The 25,264-nt window shown below is 44.0% G+C and overlaps 1 protein-coding gene across 1 annotated transcript in view; it reads left to right on the plus strand.

The window, feature by feature from the left end:
* Window positions 1-120: 120 nt before the first annotated feature.
* The window catches only part of MBD2 (methyl-CpG binding domain protein 2), a 43,014-nt gene continuing 17,870 nt past the window's right edge, over window positions 121-25,264 (plus strand). Inside the window, exons 1-3 of the mRNA XM_064439259.1 lie at window positions 121-410; window positions 13,999-14,158; window positions 20,849-20,986. Coding sequence (XP_064295329.1) covers window positions 298-410; window positions 13,999-14,158; window positions 20,849-20,986 — 411 coding nt within the window. The 5' untranslated portion in view covers window positions 121-297. The remainder of the gene's footprint in view (window positions 411-13,998; window positions 14,159-20,848; window positions 20,987-25,264) is intronic.

The following is a 25,264-nucleotide window of genomic DNA, read 5'->3' on the forward strand; positions in this document are numbered from 1 at the left end:
CCCCGCTAGGCCGCGCCGCGCCCCACTCGCAGGGCCGCTGACACCGATTCCGGGGCTCGGCCGCGGAAGCGGGCGACGGGCGAGAGCTCCGCCGGCTGCGCGCGCAGCCCGCGCTCCTGGCGCCGAGCAGCGCGCCGCGGCCGCCATCGCCAGGGGGTCCCGGCCCCGGCCCTGTCCGGGAACAATAAAGCTCTTGTTGAGAGCACCGGGGGCCGGGCGCCGGGCGAGCCCCTTCCTCTTTCGTCCCTCCTTCTCCTCCTCTGCCGCCGCCGCTGCCGCGGGCCCCGCGCCCGGTGGATGGAGAAGCAGGGCAGGATGGACTGCCCCGCGCTGCCCCCGGGCTGGAAGAAGGAAGAGGTGATCCGCAAGTCGGGCCTCAGCGCCGGCAAGAGCGATGTCTACTACTTCAGGTAGGTGCCGGTGGGGTCGCCCGGTGCCTGACAGCCCGCTCCCCCGGCGGGACGCGACGGGACGGGACGGGGCCGGCCCGCGCAGGGACCGGCGCCAGCGCTCCTCCGACTCCCCCCGGCTCGGCCCCGCACCCCGGCGCCGCCACCTGCTCCCCGAGCTCCCCCAGGGAGTCAGGGGCGGCGCGGAGGGTCGGTCCTGGTTCCCCTCCCGGTCCCCTCCCGCTGCCCGCCTGTCAGGGGCCGCGGGGAGTCCCGCTCCCCTCCCGGCAGCCGCCTGTCAGAGAGCCGGTCCCCTCCTGCCGCCCGCCTGTCAGCGAGGCGCCGCTCCCCTCCCGCCGCTGCTCGACTGCCCGGGGGCGGCGGAGGGGCTCGGTCCGCTCCCGTCATGCACCCCCCTGTCAAGGGGTGAGGCCGGTGCCCTCCCGCCATGGGTCCCCCTGTCAGAGGGCCGGTGCCCTCCCGCCATGGGCCCCCCTGTCAGAGGGTGAGGCCGGTGCCCTCCCGCCATGGGCCCCCCTGTCAGGGGGTGAGGCCGGTGCCCTCCCGCCATGGGCCCCCCTGTCAGGGGGTGAGGCCGGTGCCCTCCCGCCATGGGTCCCCCTGTCAGAGGGCCGGTGCCCTCCCGCCATGGGCCCCCCTGTCAGGGGGTGAGGCCGGTGCCCTCCCGCCATGGGCCCCCCTGTCAGAGGGTGAGGCCGGTGCCCTCTCGCCATGGGCCCCCCTGTCAGGGGGTGAGGCCGGTGCCCTCCCGCCATGGGCCCCCCTGTCAGGGGGTGAGGCCGGTGCCCTCCCGCCATGGGCCCCCCTGTCAGAGGGTGAGGCCGGTGCCCTCCCGCCATGGGCCCCCCTGTCAGAGGGTGAGGCCGGTGCCCTCCCGCCATGGGCCCCCCTGTCAGAGGGTGAGGCCGGTGCCCTCCCGCCATGGGCCCCCCTGTCAGAGGGTGAGGCCGGTGCCCTCCCGCCATGGGCCCCCCTGTCAGGGGGTGAGGCCGGTGCCCTCCCGCCATGGGCCCCCCTGTCAGAGGGTGAGGCCGGTGCCCTCTCGCCATGGGCCCCCCTGTCAGGGGGTGAGGCCGGTGCCCTCCCGCCGTGCGCCCTCCTGTCAGGGGTCCGGTGCCCTCCCGCCATGCCCCCCGTCAGGGCCCGGTGCGGGCAGCGGCCCTCCCTCAGGGCCGCACTGAGGACACGGCCGGTGCCGGCAGAGCCGGGGGCGGCGGGGCGCCTCTCCCCGGGCAGCGCCCCGAGGCAGCCGGGCCCCAGGGGCAGCGGGGCGGGGACCGTGGGCGCAGGACACCGGCTGCCGCCGGCGGCGTGGGGGGCCTTGGGGCGCGGCGGCCGCAGGGCGGGCTGGAGGCCAGGCCTCCCCCCGCCGGGGCTCCTCCTGCCGCGGTGCCGGAGGAGTCCCGGGCTGGCAGCCGTGCCCCTGGCTCGGGGGGAGCCGGTGGCTCCTGTAGCGATGCTCCATGGCTCCCTGCCGCCCTCAGGGCTGATAGCTGGGGAGCTAGCAGGGCTTGCAAGGAGCCCCCCCAGCCCGGGGTTCCCCTGGGAGAGGAGCGACAGTGCTGCTGCATGCTGGCGCCTGACAACCCTCCCGAGCCTGGCTTTTCGGTAAGAGTGGGATCAGCCTAAAGAGAACCACCCCCCCTGCATTTGAACTAAGTCAGAGTTGCCATAACCGGTATCCGAGACGTCCTACCAAAATAGTTAGGTCATTGGCGACACGCGCACACACACACCCCCCACACTGAATTAATTAGAAAGCTTCCCATTAGTAACAACAGTTGAAATTTTAACAAAGTTAAAAGCATGTGAAAATTGGAAAAGTCTTGCCACTGCAAAATGTTCTCGTTACTGCTGCACAGGTTGTAATAAAACCAAGAGAAGCAACAGCAACCTAATTTTCTTTCACCCTCCTGCTTGCTTTCAGAAACTGAAAAGATAGTTCTTTTCTCAAGGCAGAAATAAAATAAATTCTGAAGTCTTGCTCTTAGGCCATGCTTCTGTAAGTCCAGCCTGCTGCACAGCAGAGGAAGCTGTCTTCTGCAACGGCTAACCTCCTACCCACAGCACCTCTATTTATAGCTCTACATGCATCTGATGAACCACACCTGAAACCTCTCCCTAACATTGCTGTTTCTGAGCTGGCCTAGCAGCCTCCTTTTGTTGCAGTGAACGGACGCGGTCTTTCTGCTGCTCAGCTGGAGGAGGGAGAAGTCGTGCTTGCTCCCTCTCAGATGCCAGCTCACAGAAAAGTCGGTTTCTGTCAGTGTTGAATATGGCATCACTTGACCCATCACGTGTTGCTGCTAAAGAAAATGAAACATCTGACAAAAGGATCGCTAGATGTGGAGGAGGAATGTGGATTTTTCATGAGCTTTTTGAATGAATCCCATTGAAAACTTTTTTTAGACAAGTTCTGTTTTTGTCTTACCGCCTTTGTCTGACTTGCGCTCCCAACCGTCTGCTAATACTGCGGCAGATGATTGGGTAGCATCTGGCATCACTGTCTTTCTCTTTGCATCTGCCTTTCCTTTCCGCGGTGCTGCCTCGTGAAGCCTGTCTGAACAATTGCGCTCAAGTCTACGAACTGAATCCTGTTTTCTGGATGGGTCCTGGTTTCCTGCAGATTGCTAAACTGAACTTTCTGCATAGGATTATTCTTTCCAGAATTAAATGCCAGACTTTTTTCAAGCCAGGCAGTCACTGCTGACTGTGCTGGAATATATTTATTGTAGAAAGCCCAAGTAACTTCAGCTATTTGCTCAGAATGACCTGTTTTAAAAACACTTTTAAACACTTTTTTAGCCACGTTTGTCCCATCAGAATATAGGGGTGTCGGTGGTTTATGCATTGCAGATCCTTAATTAACCTATGAAAACATGGGGAAAAATGCAGTTAAGTTCTAGTATTTCTGGGTTTTAGTTTTTGCTTTGCAAAGACTGATATGTAGCCTCATTAAGTTCATTAAGGCACCTCAGTTAGCTGACTAAAAACCTGAGGTTTATGTTTTTATGATTTCTTAAGGCTAGAAAAAACCCAAAAGGGATTGGACAAAGATTCATTTACTGTGATGGTCTAAATAATAATAGTAATTAAGAGCAACTCTTGCAAGATTAAGACGTGTTGCAATCTACCTTATTTGCATTTTGAAACTTGCTTGTTTCAGGACTGCTTTATGGTATTTTACCATGTCACGCTTTAGGAGGATGTGAACCGGTTGCTCAGATAAAGTAAAACGCTTCCAGTAGTTTCTGGCAGGATGTTTTTTGCCCCTCTTCACATATATCCCTGAGTCTCCTGACCTTCGAGGTTATCATGAAAAAGCTATTAAAAGTGGTGGAAATCCTTCACAAATACTCTGCTGGGTCAAAACACGGCTTTTGAAGTTAGTACTCTGCGTAACGATCTGAGCCTTCATCCTTCAGATTTTGCCGCTGCCGTGGCCTAAAACCCCGTTAAGAAACTCTTTAACGCAATTTTTGTTGAAGATGCAAGACTGTAATCTGCTCATCACCGACTCTAGAATTCTGTCTTTTTAATGTGGGAAAGTGGTAGGAATAAATGTTTCAAATTTTAGGACGCCTTCCAGCATGGTTAGCAGTGATGCAGATCTGCCAAACAACCGCAAAATTGAAACTAAAAAACTTACCAGGCGAGTCATAGCTTAGAGTTTGTTGATTTCACTACAGATTACAGGTTTGGAAAAATAAGTAGTCATTTATGTCTAGAGAAATAACTTCTGTTCAGTAACAGGACTGCTTCTGCACAACCAGAGTGAAACAAATAAAAAATGTTTTTATGGCTGCAGGCAGGACTGGCATAGGAAATTTATCTCTTCCACCCCCCCCTTTCATTCTGTTATAGCTATGAGGCAGATTTCAGCACTGCTACATTTAAAACAAATGAAAATCTATTTTGATCCAGTAAGTAGACCAGGCCAAATACATTCAAGAGAGTTATGTCACTCTAGTTTTGTTGAAAAAAAATAAAATAGTATGTTAATAAACACTATGTTGTTGAAATATGTAGTTGGGTACGAAGTGGGGTTTGGTTTCTGTGCCTTATAGAGACTAATATTGCCTGAAAGCCTCTGTCGTCAGGATCTGGCATGACCTCTTCAAGATCAACACCACACTTTTTTGGCAACCGTAGGACGATGACAAAAAGATACATCGCATTTTAAATCTGTACGTCTTCAGAATGATTCACTTGAACATCCAGTCGCTTAATTTTATGCAAACAGAAGAGAGAGATTTCCGTGCATGGCTTGTTTTGAGGGCAGGAGGCTTGCCCGGGTGACACCAGAGGCCTGGCTTGGCTTGCAGAATCCTTGCAAGTGGTGCAGGAGAAAAATCTAATTCTGGAGCCGAGTTTGAGGGCAGAGGGAATGACTATATTTAGTAATATAAACTTATTTGATCTAGGAAATAGTGCATTAAAAATCGTGATGCTGAATGTAGGACAAATGCAAAACCAGCACAGCATTCTCAGAGTAAATACTGGGTTTAGACTTTAATCCCCACACCAGGTAACTTCCGGGAAGGTTGTACGGGCAGTATGGGCCTGGCATGCGGTGCCTGTAGCTCGAGTGCCGATTGTAGCAAATACAGATGTTCTGTCTGAAGAGGAAGGAATATTCTCCGTGACAAATTAAAGTCAAGGAGATGATTGCGATAGTCCTGAGACAAAACAGGGTTCTTTTGAATCGATTTGAGATTCTTAGTGACTTCTAGGAATATACATGATCTTTTCTAGTTTAAAGAAGGTAGAAATTCTCTTTGTGAGCCTCTTGGCTCAATTTACAGCAAAGGCGAGCTGGAAAGTAATGCTTTTTTCATCCTCAAGTAGTCCTTGTTCTGAATGGCTTGTCTGTCTTTGCTACGATGTCTGTTATAGTGTCCTCCCCGTATCTGCAGAGCGATAATCTGAGGGTATTCTTTCACTTTGCCTGCAGACAGGATATTACATTTAAGGCGATGCATCTGATTTTTTTCTTTTAAATCAAGCTGCTGTGCTTGTATGAGCCATATTTCCAATTTGTCATAACTTGCCTTATTGTAAGAGAAGTTATCTGAGAAACCGTACCTAGACAAAGAGCACTTTTTAAGCGACTCTCCTAGTAGTGACCTATTTCTGTAAGGCCTAATACTGTCGTAAATTGGCATCATGATTTTAAGTATCATTTATCCAGCATACTATGAGGTAGGGGGTGCTGCTGCCCTGTCAAAAGACTCAGTCATGCTTCCAAACTCCTGCAAAAGCCTGAGTAAAGTGGGAACTTTGAAGGCTCAGCTTCTGCTTTCTTTACCCCCTTTTTTTGTCGGTAAAATCCCTTAGTGCATAGAACCCCCTAGAGCATTTACCTGTTGAAAAATGTTTCTTAAACCCTGGCATGAAATGACTTCTTTCATGGCAGCAGCAAGTTAATATTCTGGTTTGATGTATTTGTTCTTCGTGGGAAAAAGGCAAGCAAGAACTACTCTACTTTTTTCTAGTCGAGATTAAAAAAGCCAAGTAGTTGACACTGCTTGCAGTGGATTCTAATAGGCTGTTAAGTTTAACTACAAAAGCTTTTCCAGCATAGGTGTACCCATGGGGCAAACAGACATCCCTTTGAAGTTTGTTTTGTGGTTTGACAGTCAGATAAATGCCGGAGAGTTTCCAGTGACAGTAGGATTCATTTAATTCTGTGCCTTTTTTTTTTTTTCTTTTTAGGGAGAGCTTTACCTTTATCTTTCAAACCGAGCAAGTTGTGACTTCCTCAGTGACACTCGATTGTGCTTCTATTATAATGTAGGCTTATTGGCTTTTTGTTTCCAAAGGTCATTAGAGCATAGAACAAGTCCTAATAGTGAGGTCTAAACTTTGAGACTGTACTTCGCCTTCTGTGCAAGAAAAAAATCGCTGCTCTTAGCTGCTTGTTAATGACTCTTATTTTCTGCAGTGCAGCCACCTCTGGAGCTGGCCTTCACTGAGGAGAATTTTCAGTTGCTGTCTTGTTCTTCTCATCTCTTCTGAAAGTCTGCATCTTTTCTCCTTTGCTGCTCCTAGTTAGGAGTTTATAGTTAATACTGCTTTTCTAAACTTAAATGAAAACCGGCGCAAGGCTAATGATAATACCAAATAAGTTAGCCCAAGTTTTCTCGTGTAGGCTTTCTCTGGCCATCTTTAGGTTTTAGGTTGAATATTTTGGCTGCCTTTTGTTTTGCCTGATGGAAGGAGAATGTAAAAAAGTTTAAGCAGAACGGGTGTTATGTTGTATTTCCATGGCTTAGTTACTTGCACTGATCTCTGAAAATCATAGAATGGTTTAGGTTGGAAGGGACCTTTAGAGGTCATCTAGTTCAACCCCCCAAAAATGCGTGGTAACAGTCTCCCCTACTTAAGTTTGGTGCAGCATCAGGAATGCTGGTTGAACCGTGCTGCCTGATAGGCTCTTAGTGTGTAAAAGAAGTTTATTTTCTTTATAGACTGAATTCAACCCTGTACTGAACGATAATAATGATTATTACAAAGCCATAGTGGTTACTCTGACTTGCATTTTATGAGGGCACAATGAATCAGTTCTGTCTCAGCAGAGCAGCTTATCGGGTTGTTTAGGGAACAAATAGATTCTGCTAAACGAATCCAAAATATTTCCGTAAATAGAAGATTAAATAACAATCTAGAAATTAACCTTTTACAGTTTATTGGTGTCAGCTGCTGTTGGTGATTTAGCGTGGTGGTATAAACTATATCTACTATTGTGTAAAAAATGCAAGTGATATTAGATACCAAATGCCGAACCCCTTTGAAGGCATGAGAATGTGTTACGTTATGCCGTTCAGGCAGTGACTTCTTTACTGAATCTTCGAACGTCTTGCAGTGCGTTTCAGGATTTGCAAACAAATCTTTGAGGAAACATACCTCCAACAGTTGCAGAGCAGTTTTGAGATTGTGGTGAATAGATGTGTCGTGTTCCCTCAGAGGTCAGCTACTGCAAAGGCTGTAGTCTGCAGCTGGCCAGTGCTTGGTTCCCTTGAACAACTGATTTTATTGTGGGATTTCTTATTTACTATTATGCTGGGAAATACTCGCCTATATTTTCAATCTCCTTACTTTCCTGGGCTCCTTTTCCAGCCTACAGAGGGAAGTGATTGGTAGAAATCCTTTGCCTCTCTCTACCTCTGTTAGGAAGCGAAATTAACATGTTGTTAATCTGAATTGCCTTTTCAAAAGTGTTTGCATTTTTCTGCCTCTTCGCTGGGTGTGTGGCTCAAGGTCGGACTGCAGCCTGCCAGATGGGATCCTGAGAAAACAGGAACTGTGCAACCGTTGGCCACCCTGGGATGGGCGGCGTGACTGATTTGGTGAGGCTGACCCTGCAGTGCTGCGGTCGAGGGTGTAAATACTAAATTAAGGGAATGAATCGTAGTTTCAATAGCCATGAGAACACACCTTCTCGCTCCTCAGTCTCTTATCAATTTAGCCACGGCTGCAAAACTGTGAAGCTAGAGCTGCTTTGAAAAGTCCGACATTTTAAACTTGGAGAAGACGGTGTGTTTTCGCTGTTATCATCTGCTGTTGGAGCACCCAGCTTGCTGCGGTTGAAATTTTCCTCAAAAATCTGTTTGATGGGGAAGGCCAGCAAGCGAAAACTCAAAATAAAAAAAAAAGGAAGTTTGCCAAAACTGTTTTGAAAGCAACCAAACCCAGAAATGTCTGCCAAGAAGGTTATTGTTTTAGTAAGCCACACTACTCTCTCGCCTGTAAGCTTGCTGTGCATTTTGAACTGGGGAGGGGGCTGGGTAGGCTGGTATCAAGTAGGTTTTGCTGTATGATAAAATTCAAGGTAACTTCCTTGTACGTTAATGAGCTTGCTCTACTGCTTTGCAGGAAACATCTGAGAAGTGCCTTTTTTTTTTTAATAAAGTTCCTTGCAAGCTCATTACAGAAAATAATCACCTTCAACCCACTAAGAACCTCAATCTGTGTAGTATGTGAATTTGCACAGGCGTATAGCTGGAGGTGAAGGGTTGTGTTCTTCATTTCATCTTGTGTACAGTGATTTGAGCCTTGATAATGGCATTGAAAGAATAGTTTTTAGATGTTGTTGCACGTCACTTCTTTTGAGGTGTGCTGTTTTTCATTAATTGGTTGTGTCGAAAAACGTTGTACGGTGTTTAATTTGACAGGTTAAAGTACTGATACGCAGGGCAGCTGGGGTAGAACTAAGTCTCTCAGGCGCATGAAATATAATATTTCTCTTTGGAAAAAAAACCCAGAAACTTCTACTTGAAGTTAACACATTTTTTAAAAGAGCTATAAAAAGTGCAGAACACGTGCATGAGGGCAAATTTTACTGGCTTCTCCCGTATCTGTGTGATGTTTCCTTAAAATAACGCAGCGGTCCATGCTTCTGGCTTTTGTAGCAGTTGAAACTTCAGAGTATGTGAACTCAGAGCAATGTGTTCTAAAACTCTTCTGCAGCAAGCGTGCCTTCGAAGTCTGAACATTCTCCAACGACCCTTTCAGTTTGATTTCTAAGATATCTCCAGAGTATCATCCAGAGTGCCTTCTCAGGGAGAAGAAAGCTTAACACCTCTCCTTCCACCTTTCTTTTCTACACAAAACTAAGTCTGAACTTAAACTTGGGTTTAACACCTTTACAAAAAAAGCCAAAAACATGCCGTTTCTTAGTTTCAACCAAGATGTGTGAGTAGCAGGCTTTTATTTAGACATATGGGTTTAAATAGGTTCTATAACCTCACTCTTTTCCATTAGTGCATACTGATTATTTAATAGATGTTCAAAGAAAGCCTCTGCAAATAGGCCTTTTATTTGACTTTTACCTCATGGAGCTTTCTCTGCAGGTAAGAGAAAGCTTTGCAGCACGAGCAGGTTAGAGATTGAAGATAATCTGGGAGTGATTCAGAAATGAAGGCATTACTTTAGTGGTTTGACAGTCTACACTTTCAGAGTAGAAAATGGAAACAACTACAGGACTGGTAGTGAAATAAAAATATATATGTGAAAACTAATGTAGGTGAGGTGGAAATAAAGTTTTGAGTTTATTCAAATACTTCCAGCTCGTGTATTCATCTCCCTCTTAGAAAAGGGGGAAGGTCTGACATATGAGATGACGAGTCTGGACGGTATTAGAAGAAATTGCAGCCTTGCAGCTCAATGGCAGGCCAGTGGGCATTTTGATGTTGAACCAGAAGGCTTACAGAGCATGGACTTATTCTAGTATTTTGGCATCATATGAACTTGTTGAAACTCTGAAATGAAGAACAAGAGAATGTGTGGCCAGCAGGAGCCGGGCAGGGATGGGGCCCCTGTGCTCGGCACTGGGGAGGCCCCACCTCGAATGCTGGGCTCAGGTTTGGGCCCCTCGGGACAAGAAAGGCCTTGAGGGACTGGAGCGAGTCCAGAGAAGGGCAGCGGGGCTGGGTCAGGGTCTGGAGCACAAGTGTGCTGGGGGGCGGCTGAGGGGGCTGGGGGGTTTTAGCCTGGAGAAGAGGGGGCTGAGGGGAGCCCTTCTCGCTCTCTGCAGCTGCCTGAGAGGGGCTGGAGTGAGGGGGGGGCTGGTCTCTGCTCCCAAGTCACCAGGGACAGGACGAGAGGGAACGGCCTCAGGCTGCGTCAGGGGAGGTTTAGGTTGGAGATGAGGGGAAATGTCTTCCCTGCCAGAGCGGTCAGGCCCTGGCACAGGCTGCCCAGAGAGGTGGGGGAGTCACCGTCCCTGGGGTGGTTCAAAGGACGTGCAGCCGTGGCCCTTGGGGCCGTGGTTTAGGAGGCCTGGGGGTGTTGGGTTGGGGGTTGGCCTTGATGGTCCCAGAGGTCTTTTCCAACCTTAATGATTCTATGATTCTAACAATTAAGGATAGGGGCTTTTGTGGCAAATGGAATCAAATGAAACATAGTTTCATAGTAGAATTCAGTAGATTTTAGAGTTTGTGCCAAACTAGCATTCTGAAGTCAGCAGAAGGAGTTCTGCTCAATCTGTTAGCCTTCAGCAAAGTGCGTTTTCAGTTGTGTGTCCTTAGATTCCCCTGAAGCTGGAGAATGGAAAATACAACAGGTTTTGTAAGGTGGTGGAGGTGTGGGTGAAGAGGAGACAATAACAGGTTATGAGAAAACAAGGGCTTCTTCGTTGTCATAAGCTACTAATGGAGTTGCCTGGAATATATTCTTGGCACCAGGCTGTCGTAATGTCTGTTAACTTGGCTGCACAAGTGGTGCATCGTGAGCAAGTGTGACAGCCGGGACATCATCAGAACAAGCGAGGGTCAGAAAATAATGAGGAGAAGTCGGATGACTTCAAAGATAAGAGGTTGATTTAGGGTGAAAATAATAAGGATAGAAGGCTGTGCACTTATGGGCTGTGAAAAAGTACTGCTTTTTGTCAGAGAGGGCAGGTGGTGGGTTCACCGCTTGGAAGGAAAAGATGCCTTGGCAATGATATAAATGTAGTGGGATGCAAAGGAGAGACGTACGTCTGCGGAGACAGGGAGGTGCTGTTGTCACTGAGTGCTGACTGGAGGCGGCAGCATCTGGAAGAGGAGTAGGACGATGAAAATGGGTGGTGGAATAAGGGAAATGTAAAAAAGTCCAGAATAAGTACTTGGCTGAAGCGGCAGCCAAAGCTAAGGCGGACAGATGCCTCTCTGCCTGCCTTTTTCGTTTGCCCTTGTCATGTCGGGTTAAGGACAGATAGAGCAGGTCTATTATCCTTCACACCAGTGTGGGGAAACCTGGAAGCAAAAGCTACGGGGCAGAATGTCAAACACTTTTTAGTTTTAAAAAAAAAAGAAGCCTATTTTCAGTTGCCTCTTTTTGTCTTGGTTTATTTTTTGATTTGTATATTTTTTAATTTTTCATCTCAGCACAAAAATGCAGTTCTTCTTAACACTGAAATGAAGGTGAAACTAGATATTTTGCTAATGGTTTGCAGTCTGTCCCTGCTAAGGGTTTCACCGTTAAATGGTGGATTTCGTGCTGTGGACTGAAATAGCCTTTAACACCAGCCCTAGCAATGATCCATGCAGATGCCAATACGGAATATTGGATCGCATGCTTTGACTTGCTTTTGGATTACTGAGCAAACCAAACAAGCAAGCGAGACCCCCAAAACATTAGATGTGTAAATAATAGAATTTAAGAATGTTGGATTCATTTATGAAGTTTACTTTTATTTGTGAAATCTGTTCTCAGAGTTCTGCAGGAAGACTTTGTAATGAAGCTAGGCTGATAACAGCTCACTGCTGGAATTTTGGATTCCTTCGAGGTGTACGTGAAGCATTTCTTTCCAAGGAACCTGAAGAGGAAAGCTAATAAAAAGAGCACTGTCTCAATGACACCGTCTGTTAGCTTCTTACAGAACAACAGAAGACGGTGATATGGGAAAAAAAAAAGATAGCATGTTTCATCGTTGGTACCAAAATTCGGATATAGTGGAAGAAGATGTAGGCTGCCCATTTTCTATATCCTTTAGTAGTTACTTAGCTATGGGCTGAAATGACCGAGTGTATACAGGCTTTAATTAAAAAAAAAAAAGTGTTTGGAACAGAGAATATTAACACCAACTTCAGGGTTTGCTTATAGTCATTGTTTTCTCCTTTTCCTTCAGTGTTTTATGTTCATTAGGAAAGCTGGGAAAGCAATTGGTGGCAGGAGGCTTTATTCAGTAAATTCAGCCCTTCCAGTCTATTAGGAAGCAGGGACATTTAGCTAGGCAGCCAGCAATTCTTGACGAGGTTTTATCCTGAACTTTCCTTATAGGTGCCTGAATAGGCATGCAAGACAATGGGTCAGATTATTTTAACAGCAAACTTACTTCCCCCACAGCAGACTTGCTCTGCCTCTGACCTTCAGTGCAGAATTTTTCCTACTATTAACAAGCCAGGGTGTTAATCTCCACTATCTAAAATAAAACTGGTGGTGTGTTTAGTTTGGCTTCTAGCATAGCTTCAATTCTTGGTTTACGAGAAGTAGAAAAGAGTTTTGTGGTGGGGTGTGTGTGTACGTAAGTGTGGTGAGTTTTTTTTTTCCCCCACACCCATCCTTGAGGAGGGTAGCTTCAGATTGCGATCTGTTTCAAGTCTTTTTCTCCCACCCTTTACCTCTTGTTAATTATGTCTTTCCATATTTCTGGATTCATTTAAATGACTTTGAAAAATGTTTGGCTTAATTAGCTGGTTTTCCCAGAATTCAATACATGTTCTTCTGTGAGGAAGTTCTTGCCTCGAGGTGTTTTTAAGTTAAAAAAAAAAAGAAAAAACTTTGGAAAAGTGAAGAAAACAAAAATCTTCAGTAGTTTTCTGCAGAAAGGAAGTGGTGTGGAAAACTCTCTGAGCTCAGTTAACGTTTTAAGTTTCGGTAGTCAGGAGGATTTTGACTCTTGGCTTGTTTCACTGGATAGAAATTTGCATTAGACCAAGGGACCGTTGGCTTCATGTGACGGGTATTTAGCCATTTTCAGGGCTCTCTGTACTGAGAGCCTATCACAAACTGGCGTTGCAGTCTGAATTTCACATAGCAGTTCTTGCCACTTGATTTCCTACCGAGCTTTTAAGTGTGAGGGCAGCACTGTTGCCCCTTACAGTGAAACAAACTATATATATATAAATATATATATCTCTTTTTGTCAGTAAGGTGTGTATGAGCAATGACTTGCGCACAGGGCACGCACAGGTTGGTAGCTCTACAGGAAGCCCCAGCGAGGTCAGTGAAAATATGCATGGATTAAATGTATATTTAGTGCAGACAGTGTGTGTGGCTGTGTTCTGGGTGCTTGAGAACAAAGTAGAGATGAGGGGATAGAAAGCTCTGTGATGTAAAGATTGGTGGACTTAGCACTTCCTTAGGGCAACTGGAAATTGGATATTTGCTGATGTAACTCCAAAACATCAGCTGGGACTTTGGGGTAGTAATAATTCCCTAATTCCAAATGAAGATGATTTAAGTAACCTCCCTACAACTGATTCCGTTCATCATGGTGGGATCTATATACACAATTGCAGCTTTGGACCTGTTTCATACTCTGCATCATCTTGCTTGCTGCTTGCTTGCTTGTTGCTCAGTTACTTACCTGGCTTTGCTCCCCAGCCTTGGTGACTGAAGAGCTAAGAGATGTCACGCCACCTCAAATCCTAGTTCTGCGCACCTGCGTAACGCCTCGCTGTTTGACAGCCGAGAAGGGTTGCTGTTGAGTCTAGGCTGGCCCTAGCTAGCAATCGGTTTAAACCTTGCATACGGTCTTTCAATTTGTGCAGAGAGGGTCCTGCACTCGGCCACAGTCTGACACTTACACTTCTTATACTGGAGTTTGGTTTAGCTGTGCCGCTAACCCAGCTTCCCAAGGCATCGTGTATTCTAGCATCCAACAGCCTGACATAGAAATTAAATCCCGTGCAAAGGATGGGAGCGGATATTCAGAGGTTGGGCAGGCATACCATCGCTAACCACCACATCAATGAACATGCCACATGGAATAAAGATAACAGAAACTTTTGAGATATTTCACAAGGTATAAAACCTGTTGTAAGAAGTCAAGGTTGTATCCTCTTGTACAACAAAACATACTAAAGTGTTTTCTTCTTTTTAGTCCAAGTGGTAAGAAGTTCAGAAGCAAGCCTCAGTTGGCAAGATACCTGGGAAACACTGTTGATCTCAGCAGTTTTGACTTCAGAACGGGAAAGATGATGCCCAGTAAATTGCAGAAGAACAAACAGAGACTAAGGAATGATTCTCTCAATCAAAATAAGGTTTGTTAGTAAATACTGTGTTTAAGGATATCCTAAGAATTTCCTTTCCTGTAGTTCATTTAGTAATTTCTTTTCTGCTTAATGCAGTCCGCTTCTAAGATGTACGTGTATGTTTAATTTTCAGTAGTGGTAGAGGCATAATTTTATAAACGGAAGGAATACTCTGCTGCTACCAGGAAAATATCAAGGTGAGGTTAAGCGTGAATCAAAAGTTTGAGTAATTCAGGAGTTGGCTTGGGACTAAGGGCCTCAGTGCGGGTCTTCTACCTGAACGATATTCTTCTAAATGGGAAAAGTTAGGACTGTTGACGCCAAGAGATTTTCCTGTGCAAGGCTTCAGGTTGCTATGTTCATCTTCCTGTTCTGAGATGAAATAGTTGCATTTTTAATGTGTGCGGTATGTGCCAGGAAGCTTGTTTTCTGAGGCAAATGTATTTACCTATACAAACCTGGATGTCTGTGTACAGCTGTGTAGCCTAACAAGGCCAGGTTTTTTTCTGTTTAAGATTGGGCCTTTCTCAATTGATCCAATTGTTCCCTTATTGTCTGTTTCTTTTTGAACCACAGTGAATACTGAAGAAAATGTGTATAGTAGATGAAAAATCGAAGGCTGAAGCATGCAGAAGTGAAGTAACTGATGTAGCCCATTGGGACAGGGCAAATTTAGCTGGCTGTCAAATAATATGTTCCCGGAGAAACTTTAGAAACCTCATAGAACAGTTTGAAAGGATTTCTGTAACAACCTGCAATGTTTTCTTTTAAAAGTGTTTTATTCTTCAGGATTTCTTACCGTACCGTAGTGTATGAAAATACCTAGCAAGTTACAGCCGTGTCTTGTGCACTGATGTTTTTTTGTCATCTGCCATTTGTAATGCGTGAACCACACGTTTCGTGCTGATTTTTTTTAGTTAAAGCATCTGTTCGAATTATTTAATATTTTCTTCCCACAGATGTGAGGCTTTCAAATAATATAACATTTGGGGGTGGTCCAAAGAAAGTTTTCAGTTAGGCTTTTGGCATGAGCAGAGCTTACAAATTTTGTGTATAAAATTGAGATGAGTCTGTGCTCACTTCGTATTCCTGTGATCTTCGATTACTTGGGTGTTGCTCACATTGGCTGTGTTAAAGACAAGATTAGAAAAAAATACCTTTTGGGTTTTTTTTTTTAGGTTAAATTACATTTATTATTTCTAAGTGACTGAATCTGTAATTCATGAGCTTTCAAGAATTTCGGCAGTATTCCTGTGACAGTTAAAAATGAGATCTTAACTTATTCCTGAAGTTTATGTTTTCTTCCACAGAGTTCCACTGAAACAGATTGGTTGTGGTTGTCTTCTAGCCCGCCTTGCAGCTGTGCTGCTGGGGGGCCATAAAAGCCAGGCTTGCACAGGCGAGTTTGTGTATAAACTTGCTCCTATTTTATGGGTTGTTTTGTTTTTGTACAAACAATTTACCACAAATGTCTCTAAATTCTTTGGCTCCCCTTATGTTTCAAGAAGGAATATCAAAATATACTTGAGTCTTCATCCTCGGACGTGTCGAGGCAGTTAGATTTATGCAGCTGGTGGATGGCAACGCTGCCTTGCCAAACTTCTGACTTTTCAGATTCTCATCGTTAGCAGACTAGAAGTCAGTGTCAAGGCTGGCATGTTAATGCCGCCTGGCTTAAAATGGAACCGAGGATAGCATACACTAATGAATGCCCTTCATTTTGTGATGTTAATATACAACAGTGTAAACGAGATGGAAATATTCTTCTAGCGAAAGACTTATCTCCAGTCTTAGCGTTGTGCACCCTTACTGACCTTTTGGTATTGGCAATAAAGGCATATATTTGATAGGTTTATTTATGGTAGAGCCGCAAGAGGAATTTTGCTTCAACCCGTACTGATCTTGCCATTGTTTTCTGTTTAACCGTTTTTCCATTTCACTTGCAAATTGAGTGAGTTTATTTATTTGAAGTGCTTTTGAAGAGACAATGAAATAAGGAATACAACTGAATACGAATCCAGTAGATACAACATACTGCTGTGCTTATAAAAATACGCTTACAGTTTCTTTCTATGGAGAAGAAAACCTAGCAGTGACTACTGGTATAACATGCTGTCTGGTTATAAGTGACTTCTTAGGTTAAAGGATTTGAAAGGCCTGGAAATATATTGCTGAGTTGTTTTAAAATGTTTTTATGTCTGGGGCACATGGATGCTTCTGGAAATACATGTCTTTGGAAGGGTAGTGGACTGAAATTCTTTTGGAAACTGTTGTGGGAGCATAAAATACTCCTCATGAGTAAAAATGAGCAGGGAACATTGATATTTCTGCTAGCTGATAGATTGCTGTAGTTCCCAGAGTAAGACGAGATTTTGTTTTGTGATAGCAGTCAAGCAATGGAAAAGCCCATAGTATGTCTGTGTTTCTGCAGGCTGGAGTTTTGCAGGTGTGCCTAAAACTGAGTATTGTGAGCTTAATCGCCATCTGCAGTGAAGTAATCTGTGTCTGACCGTTTGAAATATGCAGGTAGTGTCTTCTTTCTGGAAAGCTCAAAAGAGCTTTCTGTTCTTCAGCAGAGGTGTTGGCTGCAGGGATCTTTGTTACTTATTTCTATTAGGACGTACTGGAAGCTTTTCCTTTGCCATAAATAAATCTTTTATCTGGCCAGCTTATGATTTTTTGTGAAAAGGGTTTCTCTGAATATCAGTCGCTTCCTGTTAACGTGCGATATTTTTTTTTCCCCTGTACATCTGAAGACCTGCCGGAGACGGGTGAGCTTAGTGAGTTTCAGTGCTGAAGAGTTTATTTCTGGTGTTCAAAAACTCAGTGCCTCAAATGAGAGACTCTTTATTTAGGATGAGATCAGAAAGCCCAGATGTGACTATGATTAGAAAGGAAATAAATTAGGAAAGTAGTAAGATTATGATTACAGTATGTAGGAATTGATCTCTTCTTTGTTTAAACAGTTTATCCTACTGAACATTTTCTAGTATGTAGCCTTGATAAAGAGTATACGGGACATCTAGCCCTTAAACCTGTATTTCCTGCACAGTTTATAACTCATCAGGGTTTCGCTTTAATTCAGGGGCCATGTCACGAATGTATCTGAATTTTCTTAATTTCTCACACTGCCCAAAGAAATCTCCCTTTTTATTTTTCTAAGTTTTATGGATTTATTTTTTAACTTCTCTTTAACACCCATCACTGGCCAGAAGGGACCTGCAAATATTCGTCATTAACCTGAAACGAAGACCTTTGTTCCAGAAAGGTTTGTTAGACCAGATTTATCTCCCATATGGCAGATGGCTCTGTAATATTATTGGTTTTGTCAGTTTTAATAGCTATTTTACCACTACTGCTGATGCTACTGCACAGAATGCCCTGGGGGCGTGGACTTCAAAGCTTCAAATACTACTTTGAACTCGATGTCACAAGATCAGGGAATGCGAAGCTCATAGGATAGGCAAGGTCTATCAAGGTCCTGGTGTGAATTGTGTTACGTGGCATGAGGAAAGTTCATTGTCAAAATACTTTGTGCAAATTTATGTACAGGCAATTACCATCTAGCTCTGCTTGGTGATTCTGTGCGCATCAGAGATGCTTTAATTATATATGAAAACATACATTATATACAAAAAAGGCTAATGTTAGACTTGCTATTGTCATCATGAGTGGGGGAAAAAAACCAGAGCCCATAACCAGGTTCCACCATGCAAAGCACACACTAAAAGCAATGACTAAAGTATCTGGGAGTATTTTTCTGGTGGACTGGGACCACCTGGGTGGAACATCAGGAAAAGACTGATGTTTAGATTTATTTATAAGTTTAGACACTCACTTTTGTATTGCATAAAAAGGTCTTACGGCTTCCAGGCTAATTGAATGGTAATTTCTCTGGTTGGTTAGAACTATTCAGTATAGTCAGGCAGAAGTACTCGTGCTCTGCTGCTGTTTGCTCTGGTCATGGAAACCCTGGTCCCAGTTAGACAAGGATCAACAGCGTATTAGGGATAGAGCTGGAGATGTGCTGCTTTTCCCATCTGCAAGCGGTAATATTGCTAGACATGGAGACTGGTTGTCTTCTGGCTCTAAGTTTATAAACCAGAAATGATCGGTGCCTGAATTTCTGAGGAAAACTTCCATCGGAATTCGTGGGTTTAGTCTTATTATATTTTAATGCGTTAACTGCTACCTGGAAATGCTGAAGAAAGGGGACCTATAAAATAACACGGTATATTTAAAGAAGAGAAGACCTGTGATCAGAATCGCTCCCGTTGGAAAGAACAGATTTCTAGAAGTCTTTCCGAATTCACCTGTACGTTCTAGCATGTTTCTTCTCTTGGTCTGGAAAACTCTTTTGGCTCTCACGAGGGTGAGCAAGTCAGCATGAGCAAGGAATCCCAAAATGCTACAGCGCTAACTTATAGAGGAGTATATGAATTGTGTCATACTGCTGAACAGCTAAGGTTATGCGCAGGACTCCTGATAAATCACCTCCTTTACCATCTGCATGAAAAATTGAGGCCTGAAATTTTAAAACTATCATTTAGGTTGAGATGCCTAGATACACACGAAGCATTATTCTGTTGCTCCTTCCTAACAATTACATTCCTTAAAATTACATGGAGGAATTTCTCATTTTTAATACCAGGAAGGATGTCATAGCACCGTGTCATCCTGGTGAGGCTATAGAAAGAGCTCCTCCCTTGCCTCTCCCTGCACCCAACAGACGAACCCAATAGTTGGGTGGGAGCAGCCGATATAACCACCGCTGTAGTGCGCAAGGATGTACCCTGGGATGAAGTGGCTTGCCCGTATGGTCTTCATAATGAAAATTACTTTCTGTGGAGCGCACAGATAATATTCTCTTTACTGTTAGTTTCTGGATAACGCGCTGTGCACATACAGGATGAAGGACTTTGCACTCCCTTTCCCATCAGCCACCCACCTTGCAATAACAGCGGTGTGCTGAAATACAGGACGTTCTGATGATGGAGGAAATGCCCTGTCAGGCTGCTCTAGCAAAGCTCTGAAAGAGGGATATGCACTGTTAAAATAAGAATTTAATCTGAGACAGATGCAGTGAGGAGAAAGCTTATTGCTTAATAAGCCTAAGCCTCTCATCAGATTTTTAATTTAATTTTTATACAGAATATCTATAATCAGTATTCTGATTTTCATCATCTGGAATTCCAGCGTGTTCAGCTTAGGAACGAACAATTTTTAAACAAGGATGTGCTCTCTGGTTCTTAACGTAGTCTCTTTTATGAAGTCGTGTAGTCCAAACTGTATAATCTAAATACGGAGGATGTGAAGATCGAGATTACTTTTTGTCACCAAATTAGGCGTCTGAGTAAATCCTAATGAAAAACTCTTGTAACACCATTTTTGGAGTCTAATATCGATGTTCACCGTGTAACTTTGAGCTATGATCTCACAGCCAGTTACAAAACTTCTGAGATCTAAAACATTGCGTAAGAGCTTATTTTTCTTCCTTTTGAATGAGTAGAAGTAAACTTTTAAAAAGCAAAAGCTTAACCATTTTTCTTTGTCAGAAGCTAGAAATGGCTGTTCATGTGTTGAAGTGCTTAGCCCTGTCCTGCAAAACAGAGAACAAGCTTTTTGATACATGTTCAGTGGGAAAATACTTATCATGGGGTATTTATTTTCAGTGTCTGTCTTGTGTGGATATAATCACATGTCAGTCACACCTTTGTAACCTTGGGGAGAAGAAAAAAAGGAAATATTTCAGTTGTTAAGAAAGATACCAGGCAAAATGCAAGGGCAGAAGAGACTGAAAGTATGCCTTCAGGACTTGGAGGAAATGGGATTACAAAGGAGAAGCTGTAAGGTGCTGTTCTGGCGGCACAGCACTTCAAACTGGCAGTCTGCTTTCGGGGAGAGGGACAGGTTTAGAAGAGTTGGAATGGTGTGCAGGTGGTGAGATATCTTTTTCTTTCTTCACCAGTCTTGGAGGTTATGGGAGAATTCCATTCCCCCACCCCAAATACTTCTGGGGTTGTGGCTGCAGAGAGGGGTTCAGGCATTGGTATCTCCAAGGGCCCGAGGGTGTGATGTGGGACAAGATGTTATTGGTAAAGTTATATCTGATGCCTGGGAATCATCAGTTCACAAACCTGATAAAAACTAGCTTTGCCAAAAGGTTTTGTTAAAGCTGATACAGTTTTAATTTCATTCCAGAATAAATTGCTGCACTTAATTAAGGGTTGTTTGATGTAGGAATTGCTTAGGAAATTTGTGACCAAAGTTCGGTGGGAAGTTGCTGTTCTTTAAGACTTGGAACTCTATAAACTGCTGGTTACGAACACAGTTTCGTGAAGCAATGGGGGCTTCATTTTGACATCTGATGGTGAAGCTGTCTCTTTTCAGAATGTAAGTCGCTTGCACAATTAACATATATATTTTAATGGAAGAAAAGATGGACTTTCAAGCAGTTTGAGTCTTCCCAAGAAGGTGGAAATGTGCGGAACCAGTTAAATGTTACTTTTTTTTTTTTTCCCTTCCTTTAAAATGGATGACTGCAAAGGTTAGTTAAGTACAGCATTTAAGGGAAATCTTGACTCCAAAAATAGCCTCCTTCTTTTGCACATCAGTAGGAGGGAGTTAATCCAACAATACTTTGTGTAATTTTTCTGTATCATTTTTGTTAATTCACTTTTTTTTTTCTTTTTTTAACAGGGAAAGCCAGACTTAAATACAACTTTACCAATCAGGCAAACTGCGTCAATTTTCAAACAACCGGTCACCAAAGTTACCAATCATCCGAGTAACAAAGTAAGGTCTGATCCGCAGCGAGTGACAGAGCAGCCACGACAGGTAAGAATCAGGCTGTTCCCAGTGTTACTGCTCAGAAAGTTGAAACAAGCTGAAAACGCGCTTGTTTTCAGCTGTGCTTCAGTTACGGGTGAGGATTCCTGTCTTGAAGGTTACTTCCAGAAATGTGTGTAATACATACAGTTTAAAAAAACCCACAGAAATAACAGTTCATATGGAGGTTAATTCCTCTTAATCCAAAACTTCCTTCATATTTGATTACCATATTCCCCTTGAAATTCAGATACGTGCTGTACGGTCACAACTGGACATCAAATGTAAATAAAAAATGTCGTGCAGCTTCTTAATAGAAGTTTATAAAATACACGGTTATCATCGAGAAGCAATATCTTTTTTAGATAGAAGAACTTTGTGGAAAATCAATAAAAAATTGTATTTTAAATCCCTCTTTTTCACTCTAATACTACTGTAAATACAAAACACAGTAACATAAACTCACCTCACGCAAGTCCTCCTTTAGCTGCTTTTCTTTGTGTCAATGAGAGACCGCCTGTTCACACACTGCTTTTTTGGTTTCCTTTTTATGGGGAGGAGGGAGCCGAGAAGAAACGGAAATCTAGTTAATGAATGAACGGTCGGCCAGATAACGTAGTGTGTTTTGGAGTGAGGTATTGTTTTTAAGTCTGACTTCTATTTTTTGAGTCATAGCCTTACTAGCATCAAATTAAAACACCTTTTTCTGTCTTAGGAGCTCAGGGTTGAGAAGAAAAGGCAGGGGCACATTCAAAGTTTTGTGCGCTCGTATGTCACTAACTTTTAACAACATTTCCTTTGAAACTCGAGCTGTCTCTAATATTGCACTTTCAAACACCTTGAATGCTGTTCTTGTAAGAAATAACATAAGGAATTTAGACTCTGCATCCTCTAAATTCAGGTGAGAAAGAAAAAGAAGAAATATCGAGCCGTATCGGATCATCTCGTTGAGATGTCTTTTAGCAAGATTTGAAGGCCTCAGCTAACCTCACTGTTGGTCCCATGAAGTTCAACAGGGGCCGTGTAAGTGTATCACGTTCAGATCTAAAAGATGCATAATTGCATGTGTCTATTGATTCTCTTCACATTCTTTGGGGTTTCCTTTTGAACTACTACACTTTGTGTGTCAGGAATTTCCTTTTGGTCGTGTCCGCGGAACCAGTTATAATCACCAAAGCGTATGACAGTTACAGCACCTTGGTGGCAAGAGAAGTGGGTGTCTGGCAATTCATATCTTGACGGATTCCAAACCCTTTCGTGTTTGCCTATTTCTGCCCTGTTTGCTTTCTTCCAGAATCTTTTCTTCAAATACACAGCACCTGAAGTCTTCGGGAATACATCCCTTGTCTTTTGACAATGACCCTCCAGTAACGATTTGCAGAATAGGCTATCATCAAACCTACCCAACTTAAATCTTTGCCTCCTTAAGATGGTTTCTAACGGGTTAAGCTTAAGCTATAGCAAGATCCTCAAGAAGTTGTCGCCTGCTGATCACTGTGTCAGCATTCTTTTTCAGTCAAATTCTTTTCTCCTTTCTTGCAACACCATGTCTTTGGAAAAGGACCCTTTAAACACTATTCTTATTCTGTATTGACATACTTCGTGTGGGAGAAGCGGTAGCTCTTTTTGCATTGAATGTGGCGTAGTTAATCTTACATAACTACTAGCAAAACAAATCTTGGTGTGTCTGACTCTTGCTTTTCCCCAAGCTAGAACGCTGCCTTGAGCTGTTTTCTGGGTTGTTGTGTTTCTGAGCGGTGATGATAGACGGAGGTAGGACACTTGGGAAAGGGAGAGAATCGGTTGTTACAGTTGGTTTTGTATAAAAATTTGAGTTTTCAGTTTTCATTAACGAATCTGGAACTAAGCAATTTAATGTAGGCAGTGTGCTGTCAGTTGCTGGAGAATCTTAAGCAAACGGACAGCTTTCGTAAACAATTCCCAGTGATCTGGTTTCTTTACGCACAGTTTTCCATCACACAATTATCAATATTTCTTTGGCATTAGTAACCAAAAGTATGGAGGAACTGCAGTCATCGCGTGCATCGTTCATATACGCGTACATAGATGCACACACGTGCACATCTCGTTTGGACGTCGTGTGCAGCTCATTCTGATGTTTTTACTTGCTAGCTGGAGTGTAAAAGTCAATAGGTAAGATCTTTGCTTGGTTTTCAGAAAGCAACAATTCTTTTCTTGATGTGATCTGTTGAGATAAAGTAGAGAAGCGAGGGTGAGGGCTGAACTTGCTGGAAAACTTTATTCTTGATAAAGCCTGCACCGCGTGGCGCGCCTGTCACTTGAGATACAATTGTTGGACAAATGCAGCCTTGCAAATACCTTTGAATTCTCTTCCCCTCCAGATAAAGCTTATATTTTCCTTACATAAATAGTCCTTACACATATGACTCTTACCTCCTTCTCTTGCTCCAGTGTGCAAACCTTCCTGTATGTAGACTGTAAACAGATGACCGCCGGATATTCAGGTGAATGCTGGCCTATTTGTATATAAAGCTTTCTCAGTTACCACTTCCAGTGTCATTCCTCCCTGTTCCATCAATCCCTGGCCCAAATCTCTTCAGGGATTCTTGCTTCTGTAGCTCTAGATATCCATCTCTGACGGCTTTATCCACTTTATTGTGCCTCTCTTTTCAAGAGACGGTCTAACCAGAATTGCCTGAAAATTCTCTTTGGCCTGCCTCCTTACGCAGCGATGAGAATAAATGAGTACTGTGGTTCCTCTGGCCGTCAGCAGTTTTTTTTTTTCATGACCTGAGAGTCAGAAGACGTGCTTATTGGTGTTGGCAGGGAAGATATTTGGCAGCAGCTCTTCTTTAAGCAGTAAACCCTGTGGTAATTCTTGGAAAGATAAACTAAAAACAGCTTGCCTATGGTCTTTGCATAGGTAAATCTGTCAATTAGATCTTTGTGGCAACTGCTGGTTCCATATATTCAGCGTGCTAGTTGTACACGCAAAGTGTCACAAGGTTGTCTAAGCTATTTTCAAGCAACAGCTCTGCAAGACAGCATCTTAAAGCTTTCAAAGCCATTCTTAAAGGGTTTGTAGATTGCTGATTATCAGAGTGGAGAGCTTTACCCAGGAAAAAATTGAAATGTTCTGGAGAACCCTGGAAATACGTAGTGTCAGAACTTGAGCTCTGTGTGTATGCACGCATGCTCTGAAGGGTCTTGTGGTACTCACTTAGACTTCTCCCCTCCTAACCTATCAGTATTCTTCCTTTCTGTGGCTTTTGTTCGAATACCAGTACCAGTCAGTCCACGGAGATTTCTTGAATGCTTATCTAATCAAAGGATAGGAGTATCTGTATGTCCTAAGTAGCAAATGTAACAACCTCAATTGCAGTTTCCCGCAGAGTGCCTTAACATCTGTTTGTGAACTATCAACCTCCTCAAAATATTTTGACTCTCCATAAGCTGACTTAAGATAAGTTTTCTTACTATTTCTGTGGCTTTGTTTTTTTTTTTTCCCTCGCAGAGTCCACTGATAAACCACTGTAAGAAAAGGAATTCTGAAACATTGCTAGTGGGCCTTGCAAGGAAAGGAAAAAAGAACAACAAACCCTCTCGTTTTAGCCTGCTCTCCACTGTTAGGTTTAAGTTTCAATAAGATATGATATATTCCTGATGGATTTAAGGGTTCATTCTCGATGAATTATGATTTGGATTTGAAAAAGTCAGATTAACATTGCTGAATTTGAAACAGGAATTAATGATGAATCAAAAAAAATATCATGCAGCTGTAACTGTCATGTTCCCCTTCGGTGGTGTTGAGTATTGTCTTAAAACCACATTGTTTTCTCCTGCCTTCCTATTTAGCAAAAAGGCCACTAGATGTAGCAGTACTTCAGGGCAGTACATTAATGCTCCGCTTGTGTGTCTGGATCTGAGTATTCCTCAATGAGAAGAGTGAGTGTGAGGCAGAGGAAATCCTGTAACTACCTGAAACTGTTATAGGCAGTAAATCTTTTACATAATCATAGAATCATAGAATTGTTAAGGTTGGAAAAGACCCTTAAGATCATCAAGTCCAACCGCTAACCTATCACTGCCGAGCCCACCACTAAACCAGATCCTCAAGCACCACGTCTCCCCTTCTTTTAAATACCCCCAGGGACGGTGACTCCACCACCTCCCTGGGCAGCCTGTGCCAGGGCCTGAAAGCCCTTTCGGGGAAGAATTTTTTCCTAATGTCCAACCTAAACTTCCCCTGGCGCAGCTTGAGGCCATTTCCTCTCATCCTATCGCTTGTCGCTAGGGAGAAGAGAC

The sequence above is a fragment of the Phalacrocorax carbo genome, chromosome Z (genome assembly GCF_963921805.1).
Source record: "Phalacrocorax carbo chromosome Z, bPhaCar2.1, whole genome shotgun sequence".
Taxonomy (NCBI): Eukaryota; Metazoa; Chordata; class Aves; order Suliformes; family Phalacrocoracidae; genus Phalacrocorax; species Phalacrocorax carbo.